We start from the raw sequence: 20613 nt of genomic DNA on the forward strand, positions 1-20613 counted from the left end.
AATTTCTTTTCATAAAATTGCTCATAATGTAAATCAGCCAGTAAAGTTGAAATGCAAAATATGAAGATGAGATAAAAGATGAAGCAGTAGAATTAATGAACACAGTTATTAATGTCTGAATTTGAAAGACAGATGTGATACAAAAAACTAGAACTCTTGGTTCCAAAATGATACTTTTTATTAGACCAAATGGGAACCAGGAGTTCTAGCTTTTTTGTATGTCTTCCTGTCTCAGACCAACACGGCTACCAAGCACACCCCTAAAGACAGCTGTGTTAACTGATTGTGATAGTCCATGCAGCTAATAAAACGTTTTGCATTGTGAAAGCAATATATTTGTTGTTTTAGCTAACACAACATGGTATTTTAGAGCTAGACATTATTAGCTAGATTACTGTTTGTACAGGACATTGACATTGTAAAATGCTACATGTGTATTAATATTTTATTTTATGCTTCTTGTTTATTTAATCTGATACTAAGAGGAGATGCAAAGTCATTTCCTATCTGCTTTCTTTTTAGGCAGACTATATATATATAAAATAATTAGCCTTGCTTAAGAACATTAGGCCCAATTCTGAAGTCCTTATAACAGCAAAACTGCCACTGACTTCAACACAGGTTTTGCTTAAATTCATACCGAGTGAAGTCTTCAGGATTTAGCCTGTGGCCTTTAACACTATTTAGAGCAGTGATTCTCACATAGTGTCAGGGCACTCTGAGGTGTGGTGAGATCCTTTGAATGGTGCCTACTGCCCAGGGAAGTGAGGAGCTAAGCAAGGTATGAGCAGATAAGCACAGACTCAGGCTTGTCCTTGCCTGGCTAATCCCAAACCCTCATTGCCTGGCCTATCTGCAAGGAAATAATCACTGTAATATATATTATTTTATTAAATTGGATGCTGCTCAATTCACAAAAATTATGGAGGGCTGCCTCAAGGCCATGGATCCAAAAAGTTGAGTATCACTTATCTAGAGCCTTGCCGTGAGTCCTCAGTGCTGAATGTTGGACGAAAACTAACAGAAATGTTCCAGTGAAGGACCTGCCTGTTACACGTTCCATCCCTATAGGGGGCCAGCCACCAGACCCTGACTCTTCAGAGCGTAACACTGAACCAAATAATGTTTTAGCTTAATACTTGTTGTTTAATTTTTAGAAATTTTTACTGTGCTGAATGTTCAGACATTCCTGTTACAGATGCATTTCTTCTCATGTACTACAGCAGCTCCTCTGCTCTCTGAGCATGCTATCTTTGTTTTGTACTGTGTATCAATTATATATTTGTATGCATTACCCCTGCCTTCCTCTCACACATTCTAACATACAAAATTATTACAACACTGGCAGAGAAATAAAATAGGGCTTGAATAAGCATACAGTAATAAAGAAATTAAATAAATAACATTCTCCAGGTGGTGCACTGCCTTCTGTGGGCTTTGTGTAACTGTGTACCTCAGGGATATTTTTTCAACCATGTTCCACTGCCAATATTAAATGATACTCAGAAGAATATCTTGGAGGTACCTCTCTCTCCTTAATAACTGGATAAGAAAGCAGATCACTCTTATTAAGTTAAAGGACTCCTTAAAGATCCAACAGAATGCAAAATGACATTATGGGCTATTAAAAACAAGGTATTGCTCTGATAGTTATAGGAAAGACTCCCTCTGCTGGAGATTTTTTTTGGAGGGGGGAAGGAGTTCACTCAGAAGTAGATATGTTTTGTATTGTGTACCATACACAATATAATATTCAAATATGCACTTTTTTTCTATATACAATCTCTCCTCTTGCAACAGGTAAGGGAATATACAGCATTCTTGCACATACTAAAAAGCTACAGCAGAACTTTTTGTCACAAAGAGGACTTTCTGCCCCTCTCTAAATTACTGATGGATTACATTTGTAGGGCTAAGTTCTTTCTTTAGATTCAACATCTGTTGCCCCAACAGTATTGCATCTTTCTGAAGAGTAGAAAAACAAGTACATATTTTCCTTTACAGTAGGTGTTCCATTGCAACAATTTAGGATTGTGCCTATTAACAGGAAATAAGCGAGATGAAAAAGGGGCAAAGATAACAACTACATAGTTCTAACCTCTGAATTATCTGAGTGACTGGCATATTGATTTTATTATTCCATGGGTTATATTTAGAAAAGGGCAAAACTGTTATCACATTCACACAGAAATAAATCCCATAAATGAACAGCACATCAGATTATGTCATAAAATGGAAATATGGGCAGGGAAGGATCTGAGCATACTAAATGGCCAGAGATGTTTCATACTAGTCCCCTGTCCTCTGTGTATACACTGTCTCTTGATGTTTAATGTAGCCTCCTTTCTGCAGTTTCCATGCTACTGTTTTTGCTATATTTTCAAAATTAATTGTGAATGCAAATCTCACTTCCATTAATCATATTATCTGTCTCTACCTGATATACAGCACCTGAGCTGCATGGCAAAAACAAAACTTTTTTTTTTTTTGCACAACCTATTTACATTGTATTTTCTAGCTAAAGAACTGTTATTATATTACAGTTGCACTATGTCAAAATGAGATCAAAATACTGCATCTGGGTTTCAAACATTTCTTCTTTTTTAACAAATAAACAAAAATTACAAAGATTTTTTTAAGTGATTTGATTCATTAAGCTCATTTAACCATCAATTTCACTTACATTTAGTCTGGAAACTTTCACAAGCTTAGAGACTATTTAGTTTTAAGTATTTTGGTTTAAACATTATCTTAAATTTGCAAGGGCAGAATCTCTCCTAATAGTCACACATGCAGTCCCACTGATGTAACTAATGGTAAAAATTGACCTATCCAACCTGATGAGATTTGGAGATCCCCCCAAAAAAATCAAGAAATTTCCAAAGGCTAATGTAAAGTTTTTTAAAGTATAATTTTCAAACTAATTGAAATATCTGGATTTTATTGTGCTGGTTAGCATAAAGGCCATTTTCCCCTGGCATGTTAACAAGCTAATTTATTAATAAAATGACTCATTGTTAATGTGTAGAGACTCTCAAAAAGCAGTTTTATTTATAATGGAAAATGTGGAATTAAAACTAATAAAAATATAGATGCACTAGATCTTGCTCTTGAATGTAATATGTTGTTCTCTACATTTCATTTTCCAGTGTGACTGGACAATCTCCAGACTAAGAATGCAATTGTTTTGCAGTGAGAAGTATAATATTTCTTTAAAAGTGCCTGGGAAAGGAAATAAACATTACTCTTATTTCACAAATATTAGGTTATACTAGGGTCGCAGCCACAAATGGCAACAAAGCACTATGTGATCTCAAGCAGTTTAATCAACATGCTGGAATTTAGATTTTAATATGGGATCTTCCCAGGCAATATGCATTAGTTGGCAGTGGGAATCTGTCAGATACTAAAGCCATGGTATGTACCTGATAAAGTTGAAGAGAAACTGCCAAACATTTGTCTCCATATGTCAACCAGTTAAATTACTAATATATTGAATATACAAAAAGGTAGCAACGGCCACCACATCAGATACAGGTCAATATCCCACAAGTAAGACACGTTAACAAAGACATTCTTTAAATTGGCAGTGGCAAACATGTAGCCTATGGGCTGGAGCTGGCACACAAAAGTTAGTCATCCAACTTGTGGTGCTTCAGTTCACATATCTTGTCAACTGCCAGAGTCCTTGTGATGGTGGTATTAAACCTTGCTGTTTTGGTGCTGCTCCACCACCCAGGGAGCTAACACTGCTTATCTCTCCCGTCCCTTATCTGCTGCCAAAACTGAGGTTCTTAGTCACCCCAGGCAACTAAAATTGATGGCAAGGGAAAAGTGGGGGGTGGGCAGGGTCAATGACATTAATTCCCTAGGTTCTGGCACCATCCTGAAACTGCAGCTCCAGCAGCTGTGGGAATTAATGCTGCCACTGCTCACAGCCCTGTTATCTAGATCTAGCCTGTAGGGCCCAGTGAGTCCAATGAAAAATCCAAATAAAAAAATGTTAAATACAGATGTACTGCCTTTGTTCTGGGGAAATGTGATATAGCTGGTGGCTGAACATAACGGCCTAATATAACTTCTCTGCGATCAAGAAAGTCTCAATGAGATTTTCATCTAGTTGCCTCTCAAGACTTCCTCCTGCCCTTTTCAGACTCAGTGGGCACATCTACATGTTCATTAATGTGCTGTAGTTAGTGCACATTTAGTTTAGTACTTCCTTAATGAAGTACTAGCTGAATGTGCAGTAACTACATTTACTGTGCAGTAGCATGGGCACAGTTTTTTATGACAGTTACTGCGCAGTAGCCTAGTAACATACAGCAGCTTATTAGCACAGGTTTTTTTACTGGCATGCTACTGTGCAGTGTTTTTAGACTACTGTGCAGTAAGCATCTCATGTAGATATGCCCAGCATGGAATAAATACCCTATTAACAGACAGTGTGCATTGAACTCCTACTACATAGCTATCTGTATCAGCTATAATTTGAGGACAGTAGGACTGCCCTTAGGATTCTACCATCCTCAGAGGAACTTAGATGACTACAGAAAAAGGGAGGTATTTCACTCTGAACAAACCTAAGAGAGAAAAAGATCAGTACTATATTTCTAGTATGTCATCATACCTTTCACCAACTGCAAAATACTTCATTCCATATGTAAAGGATAAAGTGAGATAAACCCCATATTCTTTTCAGAGTTCTACATCCAATGTACTTGCAACATACATCCAAATTACAATTCTTTGAGCTGTAGCAGAACTCTTGCAGATTCTGCCAAGGTCATATGGTATGGTTTGTGCTTCCTCATGCTTTGATAGAAGGGCAGAAGCAAGGACTGACTTTCTTCATCAGTTCCTTTTTACTACATGTGGCAGTCAGAACATGGTGAGTTTCAGATCTGCCAGTCTTAGCTCAGGTTAAACTTCTTGAAACTTTCCAAAGTCCTCAAGACTACCTTTGGTTTACTACATACTTGACCACTGTGAACTTATGCAGCCTGTCTGGATTGAATTCTACTAATCATCTTCACTCTCTCTCCTATGGCAATCTCTTTGAAAAACTCTGCTTATGTCAGTAGCAAGATCAGTATCTTCCTGGTCCATAGGTAACCAGCAGAATCTCTAAAACTTGCCAGCCAAGTTGTATGGAAAATATCAGGACAGTAGTAAATGAATTGGATTGTAACAGAGCTGAAACTCCTCACTCCCATCATCCAAGAGGATACTGCTTGCCTGTCAGCCCTAGTAATATCCACACTGACATACCTGAAGGAGAAAGAACTCTTAATTCAAGGCCTAGGGTGCCTTGAGATCCTCCCAAGGGTTCTGTGAAATACAACACAGTGTTAGCACTGTTAGGTGTGCAAACACAATTCACAAGATAAATCCAGAGATTTCAAATAGGAATCCATAGTGTCAATTCCATTCTGACCTGTTGTGGTCTAAGTTTCATGCAACAGAAGAATTGCTCTATTATTGTTCTGCACTCAAAAATGAGTGAAAACTAAGAGCTGGCATTTTCTGAGGGGTACTTATCAAGGGGTATCTTGCATTTAAAGAGTTGAGAAGCACTGTGTGAATTTTTCCTACAGTAACTGTGGCTCTTTGAGATACAACTTTCCCTCCTTCCTGCTGACTTAGCTTGCAGGGTAAAAAAAAAAAAATCGAAAAAACGGGAATATATACATTGCATTTTATAATAAGCTTTGCAGGAATAGAGTTTAAACAAAGCCTCTGGGGTGCTTAACTTCTAAATACTAGCTTGGCTTTCCATCTATTATAAGTGAGGTCAAAAGAATGAATTATCAATAAGGTTTTAGCATTCTAGCACAAGAAAAATAATTTCAATAAATGAATAAAATGGAGACAGCCAATTCTGCTTTTAAATTTTGTCTTTCCCTTGTACTACATTGATTACATAAAATGTGCCCTGTATAATTTGTTGTGTAGAGAATTTAAAGCAATTTTGCTTATAGTATATATATGCAAGCTGCCTGATGGCTATATTTATTTTCTTTAATTGCAAGGCAAATGTACAGTGCTTCTTCCTGAAAACTATTTGTTTTAAAAAAAATTGAAATATGCTTGTTTCAGTAATTATCAGTGTTTCTTTGGATCAGATCCTGTTTTCATTGAGACTCCTATTGACTTCATTGTGAAAAAGGCTAGGCACTTTGGGCATGATATAAAGTTTAACTTCATTATTTTCTGCATTTCATACATTGTAAGATAAAACAAATATGGAGTTCCCTATAAAAACTGGGTAACTGTTAACTCCTGCATTCTATCTAGTCATTTAATGTGTCTTTCCATCCATGTTTCAAAAATGCATCTGTTTCATTTTAAGAAATAAACCTTAACTCATAAAACATTATGTTTGATTTTAGGTATCATTGGTTACCACAAGCCAGTAAGTGGATTTCCAGAAGAAGATAGTAACCAGAGTGGTACTGAACCATTGGATTTCCAGGACACTGTCCCACTGAAGGAAAGAATGGCTTTGTATCAAGCAGCTGTGTCCAAGGTAGAGACCAGCAGCTCTGCTATTAATGTAAGATATTACCTTTTATTTAGCATCATAGTTATCTTCATAGTTTGCCATTTCTCGTTCCATGGTGTCTTATTTTGCTTACTTACTCATACAGACCCCACTGACTTGTCCATGCTTTTGTGATGTAGAATAGAACTAAAAACTTGAATTACCAATGCCTACATAGCCAATTTTCCAATTTTATTCAGGATCCTACTAATGAGAGTTTCCATACCATATTACTGGTCTTTGGAAGGCTCATTTTACTTAATTGTCAGCAAATGTTTCTTTCTTTCTACTCTTGCGTTCACTAAATCTATTAGAAGTAGCTTACCCAACATAGAAATGAGAGAGATTGGCAATATAGCCATTCTGATAAACCAATTATTATTTTAAAAGTACAGGTTTCTTTACCAATTTTTATAGCCAGCAAATAATAAAATTCTGTTGAGAAGAATATTGTATTTATTTCAGTCCTTGCTAGATGCTCAAGTTAAGGAATTTGGAATTACTGTGATATAAACAACACTAGCACTCTCATATGCTGGAAAAATAAATTATATAGTTTTATAGTCAGTTTATCAGCACAAGCAGTCTGGTATTATACAGAAGTAAAAACACCCTGACAACTTTAATTCTGTTTTATTATGTGTGCATATCTAATCAATAGCTTTATTACTTTACAGAAATTATAGAATCATAGAAAGTTAGGGGTGGAAGGGACCTCACAAGTCATCTAGTCCAACTCCTGGCTCAAAATAGGAACATCCCCAACTTGATCATCTCAGCCAAAGCTTTATCTAGCCAGGTTTTGAAAACCCCCAAGGATGGAGCTTCTACTGCCTCTCTGGGTAACCTGTTCCAGTGTTTTACTACCCTCCTAGTGAGAAAATTTTTCCTACTATCTAACTCAGGGGTGGGCAAAATGTGGCCCACAGGCCAAATGCAGCCTTCCAGGCCATTCTATCCAGCCCTCAGGGCCCCTAAAAAAAATTAGAAAATTAATATCTGCCTTTCCCTGGCTGCCTATCATGCAGCCCTCAATGGCTTCTCAAAACTCAGTAAGTGGCCCTCCACCTGAAATAATTGCCTGCCCCTGATCTAACCTAAATCTCCCTTGCTGCAACTTGAGGCCGTTGCTCCTTGTTCTGTCATCTGTCACCACTGAAAACAGTCCAGCTATATCCTCTTTCAAACCCCCCATCAGGTAGTTGAAGGCTGCTATTAAGTCCCCTCTCAGTCTCCTCTTTTCTAGACTAAATGAGCCCGGTTCCCTAAGAAGTCATGTCCCCCAGCCTCCTCACCATTTTTGTTGCCCTCCGTTAGACTCTCCAATTTTTCCACATCTCTTCTGTAGTGGTGGTGGGGGGGGCAAAACTGAACACAGTACTCCAGATGTGTCCTCACCAGTGCTGAATAGCAGGGAATAATCACTTCACTTGACCTACCAGGAACACACTTACCAATGCAGCCTAGTATGTCATTAACCTTCTTGGCAACAAGGGCACACTGTTGGCTCATATTCAGTTATTGTCCACTGTAACCCCCAAGTCCTTTTCTGCAGAGCTTCTGCCCAGCCAGTTAACCCCCAGCCTGTACTGGTGCAAGGGGATTGTTCCGTCCTAAGTGCAGGACTTTGCACTTCTCCTTATTGAACCCCATGAGATTCCTTTTGGCCCAATCCTCCAATTTGTCTAGGTCCACTTTTCTCAACCTGTGGGTCGCAACCCAAAAGTGGGTTGCAACCCAAAAGTGGGTCATAAGAATATATGAAAGGTTCATAAACAAACTTAAAAAATGGATCAACAGACCTCTAAAATGGATTCTCCTTTAAAGGAGAAAAACATGGGAAGCCACAGCTTTTCCCTGGCAGGCTGGCAGAGTTCCAGTTGCAGGGGTCTGCTTGGGGCCCCTGATGCCCTACACACACACACCCCCTCCTGACCCCAAATACCCACTCCTAGCCCTACACACTGGGGGCCTTGGGGCAGGGGGCAGCAGGTCAGGGGTGAGGCACACTGAGTTGGGACTGGTCATTAATGTTTACAAATAGGTCCTGGTCCATAAGAGGTTTTGAACCACTGGTCTAGGTCACTCTGAATCCTAGCCCTACCCTCCAGCATATCTACTACTCCCTCCAGCTTAGTGTCATCTGCAAACTTGCTGAGGGTGCACTCTATGCCATCTTCCAGGTCATTGATGAAGACATTGAACAAGACCAGTCCCAGGACCAACCCCTGGAGCGCTCCACTTGATACTGGCTGCCAACTAGACATCGAGCCATTGGTTACTACTCTCTGAACCCGATGCTTCAGCCAGTTTTCTTTCCACCTTACAGGCTATTCATTCAGCCCATATTTCCTTAGCTTGCCTACAATAATGCTGTGGGAGACCATATCAAAAGCCTTGCTAAAAATCTAGGTACACCACATCCACCAGTCTCCCCACATCCACAGAGCCAGTCACCTCATCATAGAAGGCAACCAGGCTGGTCAGGCATGACTTTCCTGTGGTGAACCTATGCTGACTGTTCTCAATACCCTTCTCCTCCTGCAAGTGCTCAGAAATGGATTCCTTGAGGATTTGCTTCATGATTTTTCTGCTTTGTGAGGTGAGGCTGACTGGTCTGTAGTTCCCTGGATCCTTCTTCTTCCCTTTCTTAAATATGGGCACTATGTTTGCCCTTTTCCAAACATCCAGGACCTCTCCCGATCTCCATGAGTTTTTAAAGATGGCCAATGGCTCTGCAGTTACATCAGCCAACTCCCTCAGCACCCTCAGGTGCATCCCATTGAGCCCCATGGACTTCTACACATCCAAATCTTCTACTCTCTAACCTGTTCTTTCACCACTGAGGGTTGCGCACCTCCTTCTCAAACTGTGCTGCCCAGTGCCATAGTCTGGGAGCTGACCTTGCCTGTGAAGACTGAGGCAAAGGCGGCACTGAGCACTTCATTCTTTCCTGCATCCTTTGTCACAAAGTTTTCCTCCAATTCAGTAAGGGACCTACACTTTCCTTGATCCTCCTTTTGCTACCAACATACTTGTAAAAATATTTAATATTGTTACCAGGAATTATACATATAGTATTTGCCCAATAGAAATTCATGCCTATTTGAAAATATAACAGTAAATTTTAAATATCACTAACAACCATTACTAAAAGAGAAATTAGCTGCTGGTATACTATACCAACATTTTGTACCTGACATTTTGTACCTGATCAGTAATTTTTACAAAACATTTTGCAAAACACGATAATTATGGTAGGATCTTGTGAACTGGACAGTGCAATGACAGGCTTGAACATTGCAAATAATTTCAGCAGCACCCTTGACTTAGGGATAATGGAGTGTGTGTGTCTGTGTATTCTAGCAACTTCAAGGAGGTAGAGTGATTTTAAAAAATGAACAGTCATGGGAGGCAAGTATAAGGGTCCACTAATGTATGCAGTGTAACAGGGAGGCTTCCTCAAGGCTAGTCTACCAATGGCCCACTCACCTGTTTCTGGGCCAACCGCCCACCTTCTTGTCTGCCACGCCTTGATGATATATAATTATGATATTAATTAGGTGGGAGGCTGATGCCAGGGGGCACTATCTTCAGCTCTGTTCCTTCCCTACACTGCAGCCCAAGCCTCACAGATGGCATCCACAGTTGATATAGCATCACCAGCCCCACACTGGGCTCCAGAATCCTCCAATCCAGATCCCAACTGGATCCCTTCAATCAGGCAGCCTACTCCACCCTCATTCTGGGCTGCCTAGATCCCTGAACTCTTCTCCTTCTTGGGTGTGGCCCCCCAAGGACCTTTGGCCACACAGGGCCTGGCCTTACCTCCAAGGCCAGTTGGAAGCCCCAGGCCCTCAGCTTTGGGCATCCCTCATGGTGGGCCCCTGGCCCTTTTGCCCACTCTGGTCCTGGCCCCAGAATTGACCAGTCGAGGGTATTCTAAGTCAGGCTTCTGAGTCTATAGCCCACTCTCTAACCTAGGTCTGCCTTCTTGGCCCTACTATGGGGTAACCCACCTGGTTGTGGGATCTGGGGTTATTAAGGTGCCCTGATCCTCCTTTCAGGTGGTAACTGGCCTGCTTTTTCCTGGAGGCTCCTGCACCACTGGGAGCCCCACCAGGCTACCCACTCCCAGCAGGGTGCAGTTTTAGGTCATGCCCAGGACCAGATGCCTCCAAACCATCCCCTACAGCTCCTGCCCTTACCTCCAGGGTGTTGCATTCAGCCTTGCAGCCAGGAGATGTTACTGCCTGGCCTGCCAGCAGCAAACTATTCTGTTTATATAAGCAGCCAGAGATCTAAAATGACCACTGCAATCAAGCGCCAGCTGGCTCAGCCCTTAAAGTGGCAGGCACCAACAGTGACCTGCCACAGTAGCTTCTTACTAATTCCAGTGTGTTTCTGCTTTTGACACCAGCAGCAGCATTTCATCCATATGGAGGGAAGGACAATCCATTTAAAAAGGAATTGAAGGAATTTTACTTTAACAAAAAAGAGTTACATATGTCTTTTTTTTTAACTTAATAAAGTGCTCCACAATATGGTCCAGGATTCTCTGCTGAGTGTAACACATGAAAAGGAATGGATAGCGAGTCCAGAACTGGGGAACAGGAAAACAAGTGCATGCACATGTATTGTATATATAGTAAAATAAAGAATAGCATAAAAAGAAATGGAAGACAATGAGACTGTGAGGTTGGTGCAAGTACATGAAGTATGGTTCAGTGGCTTGTTCACTATTGTCATTACCTCAGAAACCCTGCAGTAGGACATGGGCAGATGATGACAATACTAGTTACTGGATATGACCTGTAACACATTAACTTCACATGCTAAATGTTTGTATCTATTTGCTTGATCCTTAAAATGCTAAGGAATAAGTTAACAGTCAGGGCAGGGTTTTTTCAATTTTTCCTAAATTATTCCTTCCTACCAAAAACACATGAAAAGGGAAAGTTACTTACACTTTTCCTGTTTCCCTCTGGCTAACTGAGAAGCTTAGAAAGGTCTTACTGCCAAACCAAAAGGGCCCCAAAAGTATGACAATATTAAAAAAAACTAATGTGACACGTATGCTGGTGGTTTATTCTAAGCTCATAGAGACCTATAACAACTGTTTATGGTGTGTCAGGTTAGCACTGAAAATAGTGTTTGTTAATTGGAGTAAATTGGAAGTCAAGTCATATTGCAGGGGTGCCACAAACTCTAATCTAGTCATACTCATAAATAGGTTGTTTGTCCTCTACTCTGCTGAGCTGTGATATCACAACACTCAAATCTACAGACAGTGTAAAACAGTTATCTCCAAAACTTGCAAACTTTGAATGAATGAACTTACTGTTATACTTTCAGAGTTCCCAAAACAAAAACACAGCAGAAATAGGTGTAACTATTATACTGAAGTTGCTACAGTAGTTCTGAGTCTAGCTTTGAAGGGGGAACTTTTACAAAATTCAGTATACAGGAGTCAGTTAAAAAAGTGATACATAGCTATTATTTTCTGGATATTTTAGAGAAAAATATTTTGGATCAACATATAACAAACAAAGCCTACTTCACTGCAATAAGAATTGGTAAATTGAACAAACAAATGTCAAATTACCCGTGAGCACAAAAACACAGTATTTACTGCTTTTTAAGCAACAAGTTCTTTGAATACAACATTAGCTTATATATTAATCTGAGAAACTGTCTCCTACTTGTTCTGTGTTCTTTTTTTATAGAATTAAGATAAACTAATGCATGATTTTCATAAAAACTGATAATATTCTATCAGTAGGAGCAACAGAGTGTATCTACATAGATAACAGCTTTATTATTAAAGCAATAATCATGATAAGATATAAAAGGTTTATTTAAAATTGAATGAAAGATGTGATTAGAAATGTCTTGCATTGTGTGCAAGCAATGACAACAACAAAAATACAAAATTAAACAGGAATATGATAATATAAAAATGAAAGCAAAGTGTTGATAAGATGCTGAGATCCTGCTGTCATTTTGCATGCCTTTATCCCTTTTATGCCTCCTCCATTACCATGATGTCTGAGCAGTTCACAATCTTTAATTCATGTATCCTGTTTTTATACCCAGGATTTACTCAACCAGTTATAACACGGTAAAAAAATAACCTCTTCCTAATACAAACCAGAAGTGGCTAACCTTTTTGACAAGTGTCTCACAAATTAGCCACTCATCCTTCCCAAGTGCCACGCTGATCCCCTTCTCCTGCCTGATCTGCTGCTTTGCTTTCTGCTTCCTTCCCGATCTGCCACTGTGCTGTTTATCCACTCCCTGATCTTCTATGTGCCACACACAGACACTTTCCATACCACTTGTGACATGAGTACTGCAGGTTGGCCACCCCTGGTGTAAACCATCCCTGAATGATTTGCCCCACCTAGAGAAGAAATCATTGACTGAGCAAGAGATCAAATTCAGGTCTCGACACAGGCTAGCACCTGAAGCACAAAATGAGCAAAACTACAGAAAGATTGCCATACTCCCATCTCTCAGCTGGCCCCGAGAATGGCAATGTCCAGCTACTAGTTGAAGCATTGCCTTGACTGATAACCAGAAAATCATGGGCCAGAGCAGTGTAAAGACAGCTTACTGCCACTTCCAAAACCCTTCCTGAGAAAGCTGGGATACATATTCTTCAGCCATACCTAAAGGTCCAGGTGCCCTAGGTTTAAAGTGCTGTGTCTCAATTGTTTTTATCTATATGTTGATTGTTGTTGCAACTAATTTACTCTGCAGCAGGGTAGTACTTGTAAATCCAAGTACTATTCTGCAGTGCTGTAGCAAGGGGTGGGGGGTGAGTGAGGTGACTGCCCTGGGCACCAAAACAAAGGGGCACCAACAGGCACTGCCCAGCTGGGGTGGGGTGTGTAACAGAGCCGGATCAGGGAAGGGTGGCTTCTGCCACTGCGTGCACTCCTGGGCAAGCATAGAGGGGTTTGTGTCCCCCGGATCTGTGCATGGGGTGAGGGCGGGCTGCTGCTGCAGGCTTTTCCCAGGTGCCAGACTTCCTTGCTACAGCACTGCTATTCTGCTGCAGGGTAAAATAGATAGATAGGTAGATGCTGCCCCGACTGGCTGGGGCACAAGGGTGCTTCAATGCAGGGGTTGCCTGCTGGCTAGAGGTATAGAACAATTAATGAAATTGAAGAAATTGTAACAATACTGAGAAGTCTCAACAAAATTTATCTTACTGGATCCATCTATACATGCCTTTAAGATGACATGATAAACTCTGGCACAGGTTGTGCTAGTGTTGGCTATTCCGGACACAGTGTTTGCATGTGCACCCAGGATTGCAGCAGCCTGAGCTGGTCTAGAGAAGCCCCGAGCTGGCAACAGGCTCCAGGAATCAGCCCTGGACTCCAGGTGACAGCATCAGGCAGTGGAGGGGCTGGCTGGGGAACAAGAGTACCAAAACTGTGGAGCCGTGTGGCCGCCCCCCACCCTGAGCCTGCTACCAGTCTGGGGCTGTACCAACCCAGCTCAAACTGCTGCAGTCTTGGTCACGGTCCACACATGCATTTCTGAGCAGTAAATGACTTCACCGTAAGATAGCACTGTTTCCGACAGTGCTATCTTACAGCAGTTAATTAATTTATTGTGCCCTAATACTGGCACATGTGTAGACAGTGATGCTGTACTGTGGAGCTAATCTGCAGTAAAGCACACACGCAGATGCACCCACAGAGATGCAAAAAAAAGTATTTCAAGCTTTGCTTTGACTGGTTATATATAAAATATAATATACAATGATATAGGAAAGAATATCTCAATTGAAAGTGTAGTCATCTACAATGAATATACCAATTGTAGGTGGCTACATAAGTAACCATACTCTCCAGGATTTCCATTTAAAAGTAGCAAATTTAAAATAACTGCTCTCACCTAATGAAAGAATATTTTTTATGATCATCTTGCCTTACTGTATAAGATAAACAGCTACCTTTATTTTATTAATCATGCTAGGCTACAGGAGAATCAGAAGCTTGTACAGTACCTGGTGGTTTGGCAAGAGTGAAGAAACAATTTGAAAAAGCTGACATTGCCTCTTCAAAAAATACCTTTGCTCAATACCAGTACCAACACAAATCCGTACAGGTAATGATACCATTATATTAAAACATAATCAATTAATTTAATAACAATGTATAATGATACTAATAAATTAATGATATATTAATAAAGAGATATGTTCTACTTGATGATTTAGAAGAAATATTGCTACATGCCATGATAATAGGCTTCATGATCACTCTAATAAAGTGCACTGTAATGTGCATAATTTGTAACATATCTTTGACATATGCCACTGTAATCATATATCCTTTAGATAGATAAACTCGGTGCAGAAAGTATCTAAGTTTACAGCTGATGTATGGTAAAAAATAAACATTGCAAGAGTATTTTCTAGTGAAGCTAGTCTTTAGGGTTTTAATGCTTTATAAGTATCTGCAAATATTTTGCATATATTTTACTTGTAACAGTGTTAAGCTATTCTCACTGGAAAGGAGCTGACTGTTTCCTTTGTGTTAAATTTAATCAGCTTCTCAAAACAGATCAAAAAGTTCATGGAAGAGCCAGATTCCAGATAAAAACCACATAATACAGATTTCAAATGTTGTTTTAGATATAGGATTTTTGGATTTTGTTACTTCGTTTTCACATAGCATGAAAATTTGTTGCTAGAGATAATGAAACTATGAAGACTTGTATAAATTCAAGTCTAAAACTCGTTGCACTGTCTACAGTTTGAACACTGAAAAACAGTAATGGTGTGGTAAAAAGCTGCATTTTCTCTCGTATTTTGAGTTGGAGAGATTTTCAATTTTAAAAGTAAAAGCTCAAGGAACAAGATACAGCTGAAGTGTGAACTAGTTGCATTCTTTGTTAAATCAGTGTCAATCTTACATTGGTGTGCGGGCAGAGGATCACAGCTCTGCCCTGGCTCCAGACTATACTGTCACCACCGCAAGATCCCAGCCCTGGAGCAACTCCCTGCCCTGCTGCCCACCCTGCCAGCTCTGCTGGGGGTGGTCTCCACGGAAACCCTGGCCCTGCATTATCATGGCAACACGGGCAGGGGCTGCTGGGAAATAAAATCCGGCCACCAGCCAAACTCATCATTTTGCTCACCCCATCTTAAATAGTAACTTGGTCACACTTTCAAGCAAATAACAGTGTTATAAAACAGGGAACGAGCCACAAACTTATTACACAAAATGTGAGTAATAATGTTGTGGTGGTTCCCACTGCGCCTTAAATTAAACATGTGGCCACTCCCAGCCTTCAGAGCACCATAGAGTCTGTCAAGACTCCCGTGCAATCCCAAGGTTGGACTGGTGGTCCACGCCACAGGAGTACCAGGCCCCGGATAACTACTTGCTGGTGCAGGGGGAGCCCAGAATGATGAAATTGGCAATAGAGTGCGATCGAGATCTGATCCCCAATTCCATGGTCACACCTCCTGGCATGCATGTGTGACATAGTAGGAGACATGATTGTTGGGATCATGTATCAGATCCCATCATGCTTTTAACAGAATTTATTCTTATATTCCCATCACACATGCGTACACACTCATGATCTCAATAACATATTCTCATGGTCTGAGGTCTGACTCTTTTGAAATTAGTGATTTCTGTTCTTAAAATAATTAAGTCTGATTCCCACGCTGTCTGTGAAAAGCACAATTCTTTTTAATGTCTAAATGGAATGACAAAATTTGAAAATTTATAAACTAATTCATTAGTAAGTGCCCACTCCTGTAAGACATAGCCATGTGAATAATCTCAGGGATGCAGAATTGACACGCATCTGTTTTGTGATATCAGTGGTAAGAAGTATGGACCTGATTCCATACTCTGTCACATGAGTTATGTATAATTAATTTCCATAGTGTTATGCTGGTATAAAATAGGTGTAATGAAGCAAGTCAGATCCTATGTTAACCTTTAATGACATGCAGAAGTAGATTTTCAGCAGATGTAAATGACCTAATTTCCAGTCAATTGAACTATTCTGATTTACACCAACTGACACACTGGCCCTATAACAACTAATATTGTCCAGTCAGGTTTAACCAGAATGAAAATCAAGGACATTTCAATTAGCTTTCTGATAACAATTAAATACAATTAGAAAGCATTATAATGATAATTAGCTTTCAGATCTATTATCCTTAAATGGATGTTTTCTGGGCAGTTAGCTAATCATTTTAAGACCAGACTGTCTCAACAAATTTTGAAAAATGGTACTTTTGAATGTATAGATTTCATTCAAAGACCAATAATTAAGCTAACGCTCAACCTTAAAATTCCAATTTCAAAACTCCTGTTGAAAAGCAAAGAGATAGAAAACTGCAGAAATACATGTTTTAACATTTAGGAAGGCATCTAATCCATGTACATAAAAGGGGAGCTAGTAGTGTTTTCTATATTGAGTCTGCTTAACATTTTTCCATTACAAAAAGATTCTTGTGACTTTTTTCCATTTGAGATGCCCTGATACTTTTAATGCTTGCAGCAGACCTTCTCAAGTCAGAAAAGAGAAATCCCTGGAGCCAGAGAAAAGCCTTGTCTTTGCCCAATGAAATTCCCTTTGGGCTTGGCTGAGTTAGTTACTTTAAAATCCTACCATTTCCCTTATCCTGCTAGTGTACCTAGGGTATCTTTTGGCTGAATAATAACCAAATATTAAGGTTCTAAATGACATATTTTCTAACATATAATGTGGACCTTTCCCCCCAAAATCATCTTGCCCTGCCCCATAAATTGGAGTAAGTGTTTTAAGAGGGAAAGCTGACTTTTTTTACTGTGAAAGAAGCAAGTCTGTGGAGACACTGTGTATGCTGTGCAGCTGCCAGAATGGTGGCTGCTTGTATCTGTTCAGCAAACTGAAGGGGCAGATTCTTGTATTAACCCTCTCATAGTCATAGCTATTGGCCAAGCACTATAGCTTGTGTCTGAAACAGCAGTCGAGCTGTTGGTGGCGTCTTGATGTAGAAGCAACATTTTATTTCCAGGATCTCATATAAATAATTACTTACAGTAAAGAACTAATAGCCTCATGACTGCCCTTGCAAGGTTTTGGGTCCTAGCCTTGTGTGATATAGAATAAGTCTTCCTGGAAGTGTGGCCACACCAGGAAAATCCTGATGCCACACTTGCTAGACACTTTCCAGGAGGACTTACTGTATGTCACACAGTTGGCCATGGCTCTAGAAAAATCTTTTTTTCTATATTCCACCTTCCATACACACAGTGTTTTATTTGGGGATGTACTGTATGGAAGAAAATATAGTAGTTGGGCCCACAATATCAAAGAAGTAACAGCATCCCACACTCTACTGAGAACCTTGGAATTAGCCACCTCTTCTAACTGGGGGAAACAAGGAGAGACCCACACTATTCTCTTCCAGTAGTTGCTCTTTGCATAGGGAAGAAGCCCCCATACCTCCCTTAGAAGAAAGTCAGTCCAGGCTTCCTTAGAAGGCAAGGGTAGATGTGCGCCTTATAGACCAGTGGGGGCCAACCTTTTTGGAAGAAGTGCCACAAATTAGCTGGCAGAAAAGTTTATTTAGCTGTGCACCCTTCCTGAATACCACTCTGATCTCTTACCCTGTCTGATCTGCCACTCTGCTTTCTGCCCCCTGCCCTATCTGCCATTGTGCTGCCTGTCCCCTCACCAAATCTGCCACATGCCACACACAGAGGTTTGTGGTACACATGCTGCAGATTGGCCACCCCTTTTATAAACTAACTAAATCAAAGATATGTATTGCATGAGGTTTCATAAGCCTAAGCTCACTTCATCAGCTTCTGATGTAAAGAGCTTGAGCTCACAAAAACTAATGCTATACACCTTTGATTTAGTTAGTCCAGGAGGTTTCAACCTTTTTGGATCAGTGTACCCCTAGCGGCCGGACATGGAGCAGTTTACCCCCAGCGGCCAGACGTGGAGCAAGGGCAGGGCATGGCCGAACGCAGAGCAGTGGCAGCCAATGTGTGCGAGCTTCCCCCGTCCACCACATCTGGCCAGGCAGGTGACACCTGCACAGCAGCGCAGGATGGTGTGTGTTGGCACTCTGTCCCTGCCCACATGCACATATCCCCTAGGGCCTTCTCAAGTACCACATTCACCCGGTTGACAAGCCCATGAGTTAGTTTATAAGGTGCACATCTACCCTGCCTTCTGCTTGACTTCAGACTGACTGAGCTAACTATCTCCTCCAAGCTTTCTCAGTCACTCTTTCCTACAGACTGTCATACCCTAAGGACCATTTACACTCATTGTCCTACTTCACATTCCTGTGAAATATGCCATTAAAAGGCACTAGTGGTTTTTCCCAGGATATTTTCTGTATGTTATTTGTGGCTCATTTAGCTTAACTGCAGTTCACTCTAGGGACAAGCCTGCCAGGCTCTGTGCTCTCCCTAACCACTTACAGGCAGGAGAAACAATGCAGGTTGGTAAACAGGTGTACCACTCCTATTTTGATCTGAGCCAAACCCTGAGACAGTCAGGACCTACCACACATGAGGTGTCTGTTTGTAACTTGTGTGACCTTAGTTTGTATGTTGTTATATAGATTACGATACAGCCCTTTATTTAACAAAGATATACTCTTATCAGACTTCTGCTCCCATTAGTAGATGGGATGGATGTTTCTCAGGGAATCTGTCATGGCTGTGTAGGCTGTTTGTAGGATCCTTACCCTCCTTGATTAAGAAGTAGGACAGTATACAGAGGAAAACAGAGGACTGTGGGGAAAGAAGGGATGGCTTTGTGGTAAGATGAGCAAGACCAAGGAAAATGTAATTATATCCTTGCTTTTCAGCTGTGTTTCCCACATTTTCTGGATTCCCATTTTCAAAGTCATGGGTCTGGATATGCTGATGACTCAAAACCTCACTGAAGTCAATGGCTAATCTAGAAGATTAGCACCTCTAACATGAGGCTATTGTCATGTGAATATGTGGTTGGGAGTTAGTGGTTCTGAATTCTAAAGCTGACTCTCTGACCTTAAGAAAGTGTCTCTCAGTTTCTCCCTACTTGCCCCCACTTTCTATAAAACCGGAAGAATAATCTCTGTTACCTACAATGAAGTTAAAAGTTGTGAGGTGCTCATATGTTATAACAATAATGACCCTGTAGAAAGAACGCTATTATAAAATAATTCAGTATCCATTGCCAATTTTATATTCTTTGTGTGGGGTAAATAGATCAGCGATCACTCAGTGAATGAAGAGGATTCAAATATAGGATATCTCTCTTATTCCCTGAGCACTTCCCATCCTGTGCACTGAATGGGGCATGGATCCTATGGAGGATAGTAGTAATAGTCATGTAATGTCATCTTTAGATGGGGGATAACATTTTCAAAACTTCTAACTGGGAAGCCTAAGTTTTACTGACTCTCAGTGAGACTTCAAGAACCAAAATTACTTGCACATATTTTTCAAAAAATCACACCATTCATCGTTGCATCATTCAGCCCTTTGTATCAATCAGTGGGCTGAAATAGGGTCATGGGAGAGATGAAGAGGTGAATAATGGGCCAACCTCTAAACAGCTGAGACATCTGTAGACAAATTCAGAGACAATACACAAGAAAAAGTAGAAGTCTTAGTATACAACCAAAACTATGACATAATTAGTTGCACATAGACTTGGTAAGTTAAGTTGGAAGACTGAAATACTGGTATAGCAGGATAGAGCTTTTTCAGGAAGGACATGCAATGAAGAGAGGAGATATTGCTTTGTATATCCAGAATTCATACCTTGCTGCAAAGTCAAAGAAGAAAAAATGAGACGCAGACTTGCTGAATGTCTGTAAGTGAAGATAAGTAAGGAAAAGAAAAGATGAAAAATCATGGAAAGGGTCTGTTACAGATCACAAAGCCAGAAGGAGGAGGTGATTGATGAGGTGGGTTCTTTTTTTTCCTCTTTTTTGTTTTGTTTGAGCTGGTAGTAGTGAAATGTAAATACTCGGAGATCTATTAGAAAAGCAGTAGCATAGGACATCCAACAAGTTCTTGGAATATATT

The 20613-nt window shown here is 40.3% G+C and overlaps 1 protein-coding gene across 1 annotated transcript in view; it reads left to right on the forward strand.

Moving 5' to 3' along the window:
• XIRP2 (xin actin binding repeat containing 2) overlaps positions 1-20613 on the forward strand; it is a 303369-nt gene that overhangs the window by 241558 nt on the left and 41198 nt on the right. Inside the window, exons 5-6 of the mRNA XM_019522841.1 lie at positions 6390-6553; positions 14534-14665. Of these exons, the coding sequence (XP_019378386.1) occupies positions 6390-6553; positions 14534-14665 (296 nt within the window). The remainder of the gene's footprint in view (positions 1-6389; positions 6554-14533; positions 14666-20613) is intronic.

Source organism: Gavialis gangeticus, unplaced genomic scaffold (genome assembly GCF_001723915.1).
Source record: "Gavialis gangeticus isolate Ggan-Ray unplaced genomic scaffold, GavGan_comp1, whole genome shotgun sequence".
NCBI classification, from domain to species: domain Eukaryota; kingdom Metazoa; phylum Chordata; order Crocodylia; family Gavialidae; genus Gavialis; species Gavialis gangeticus.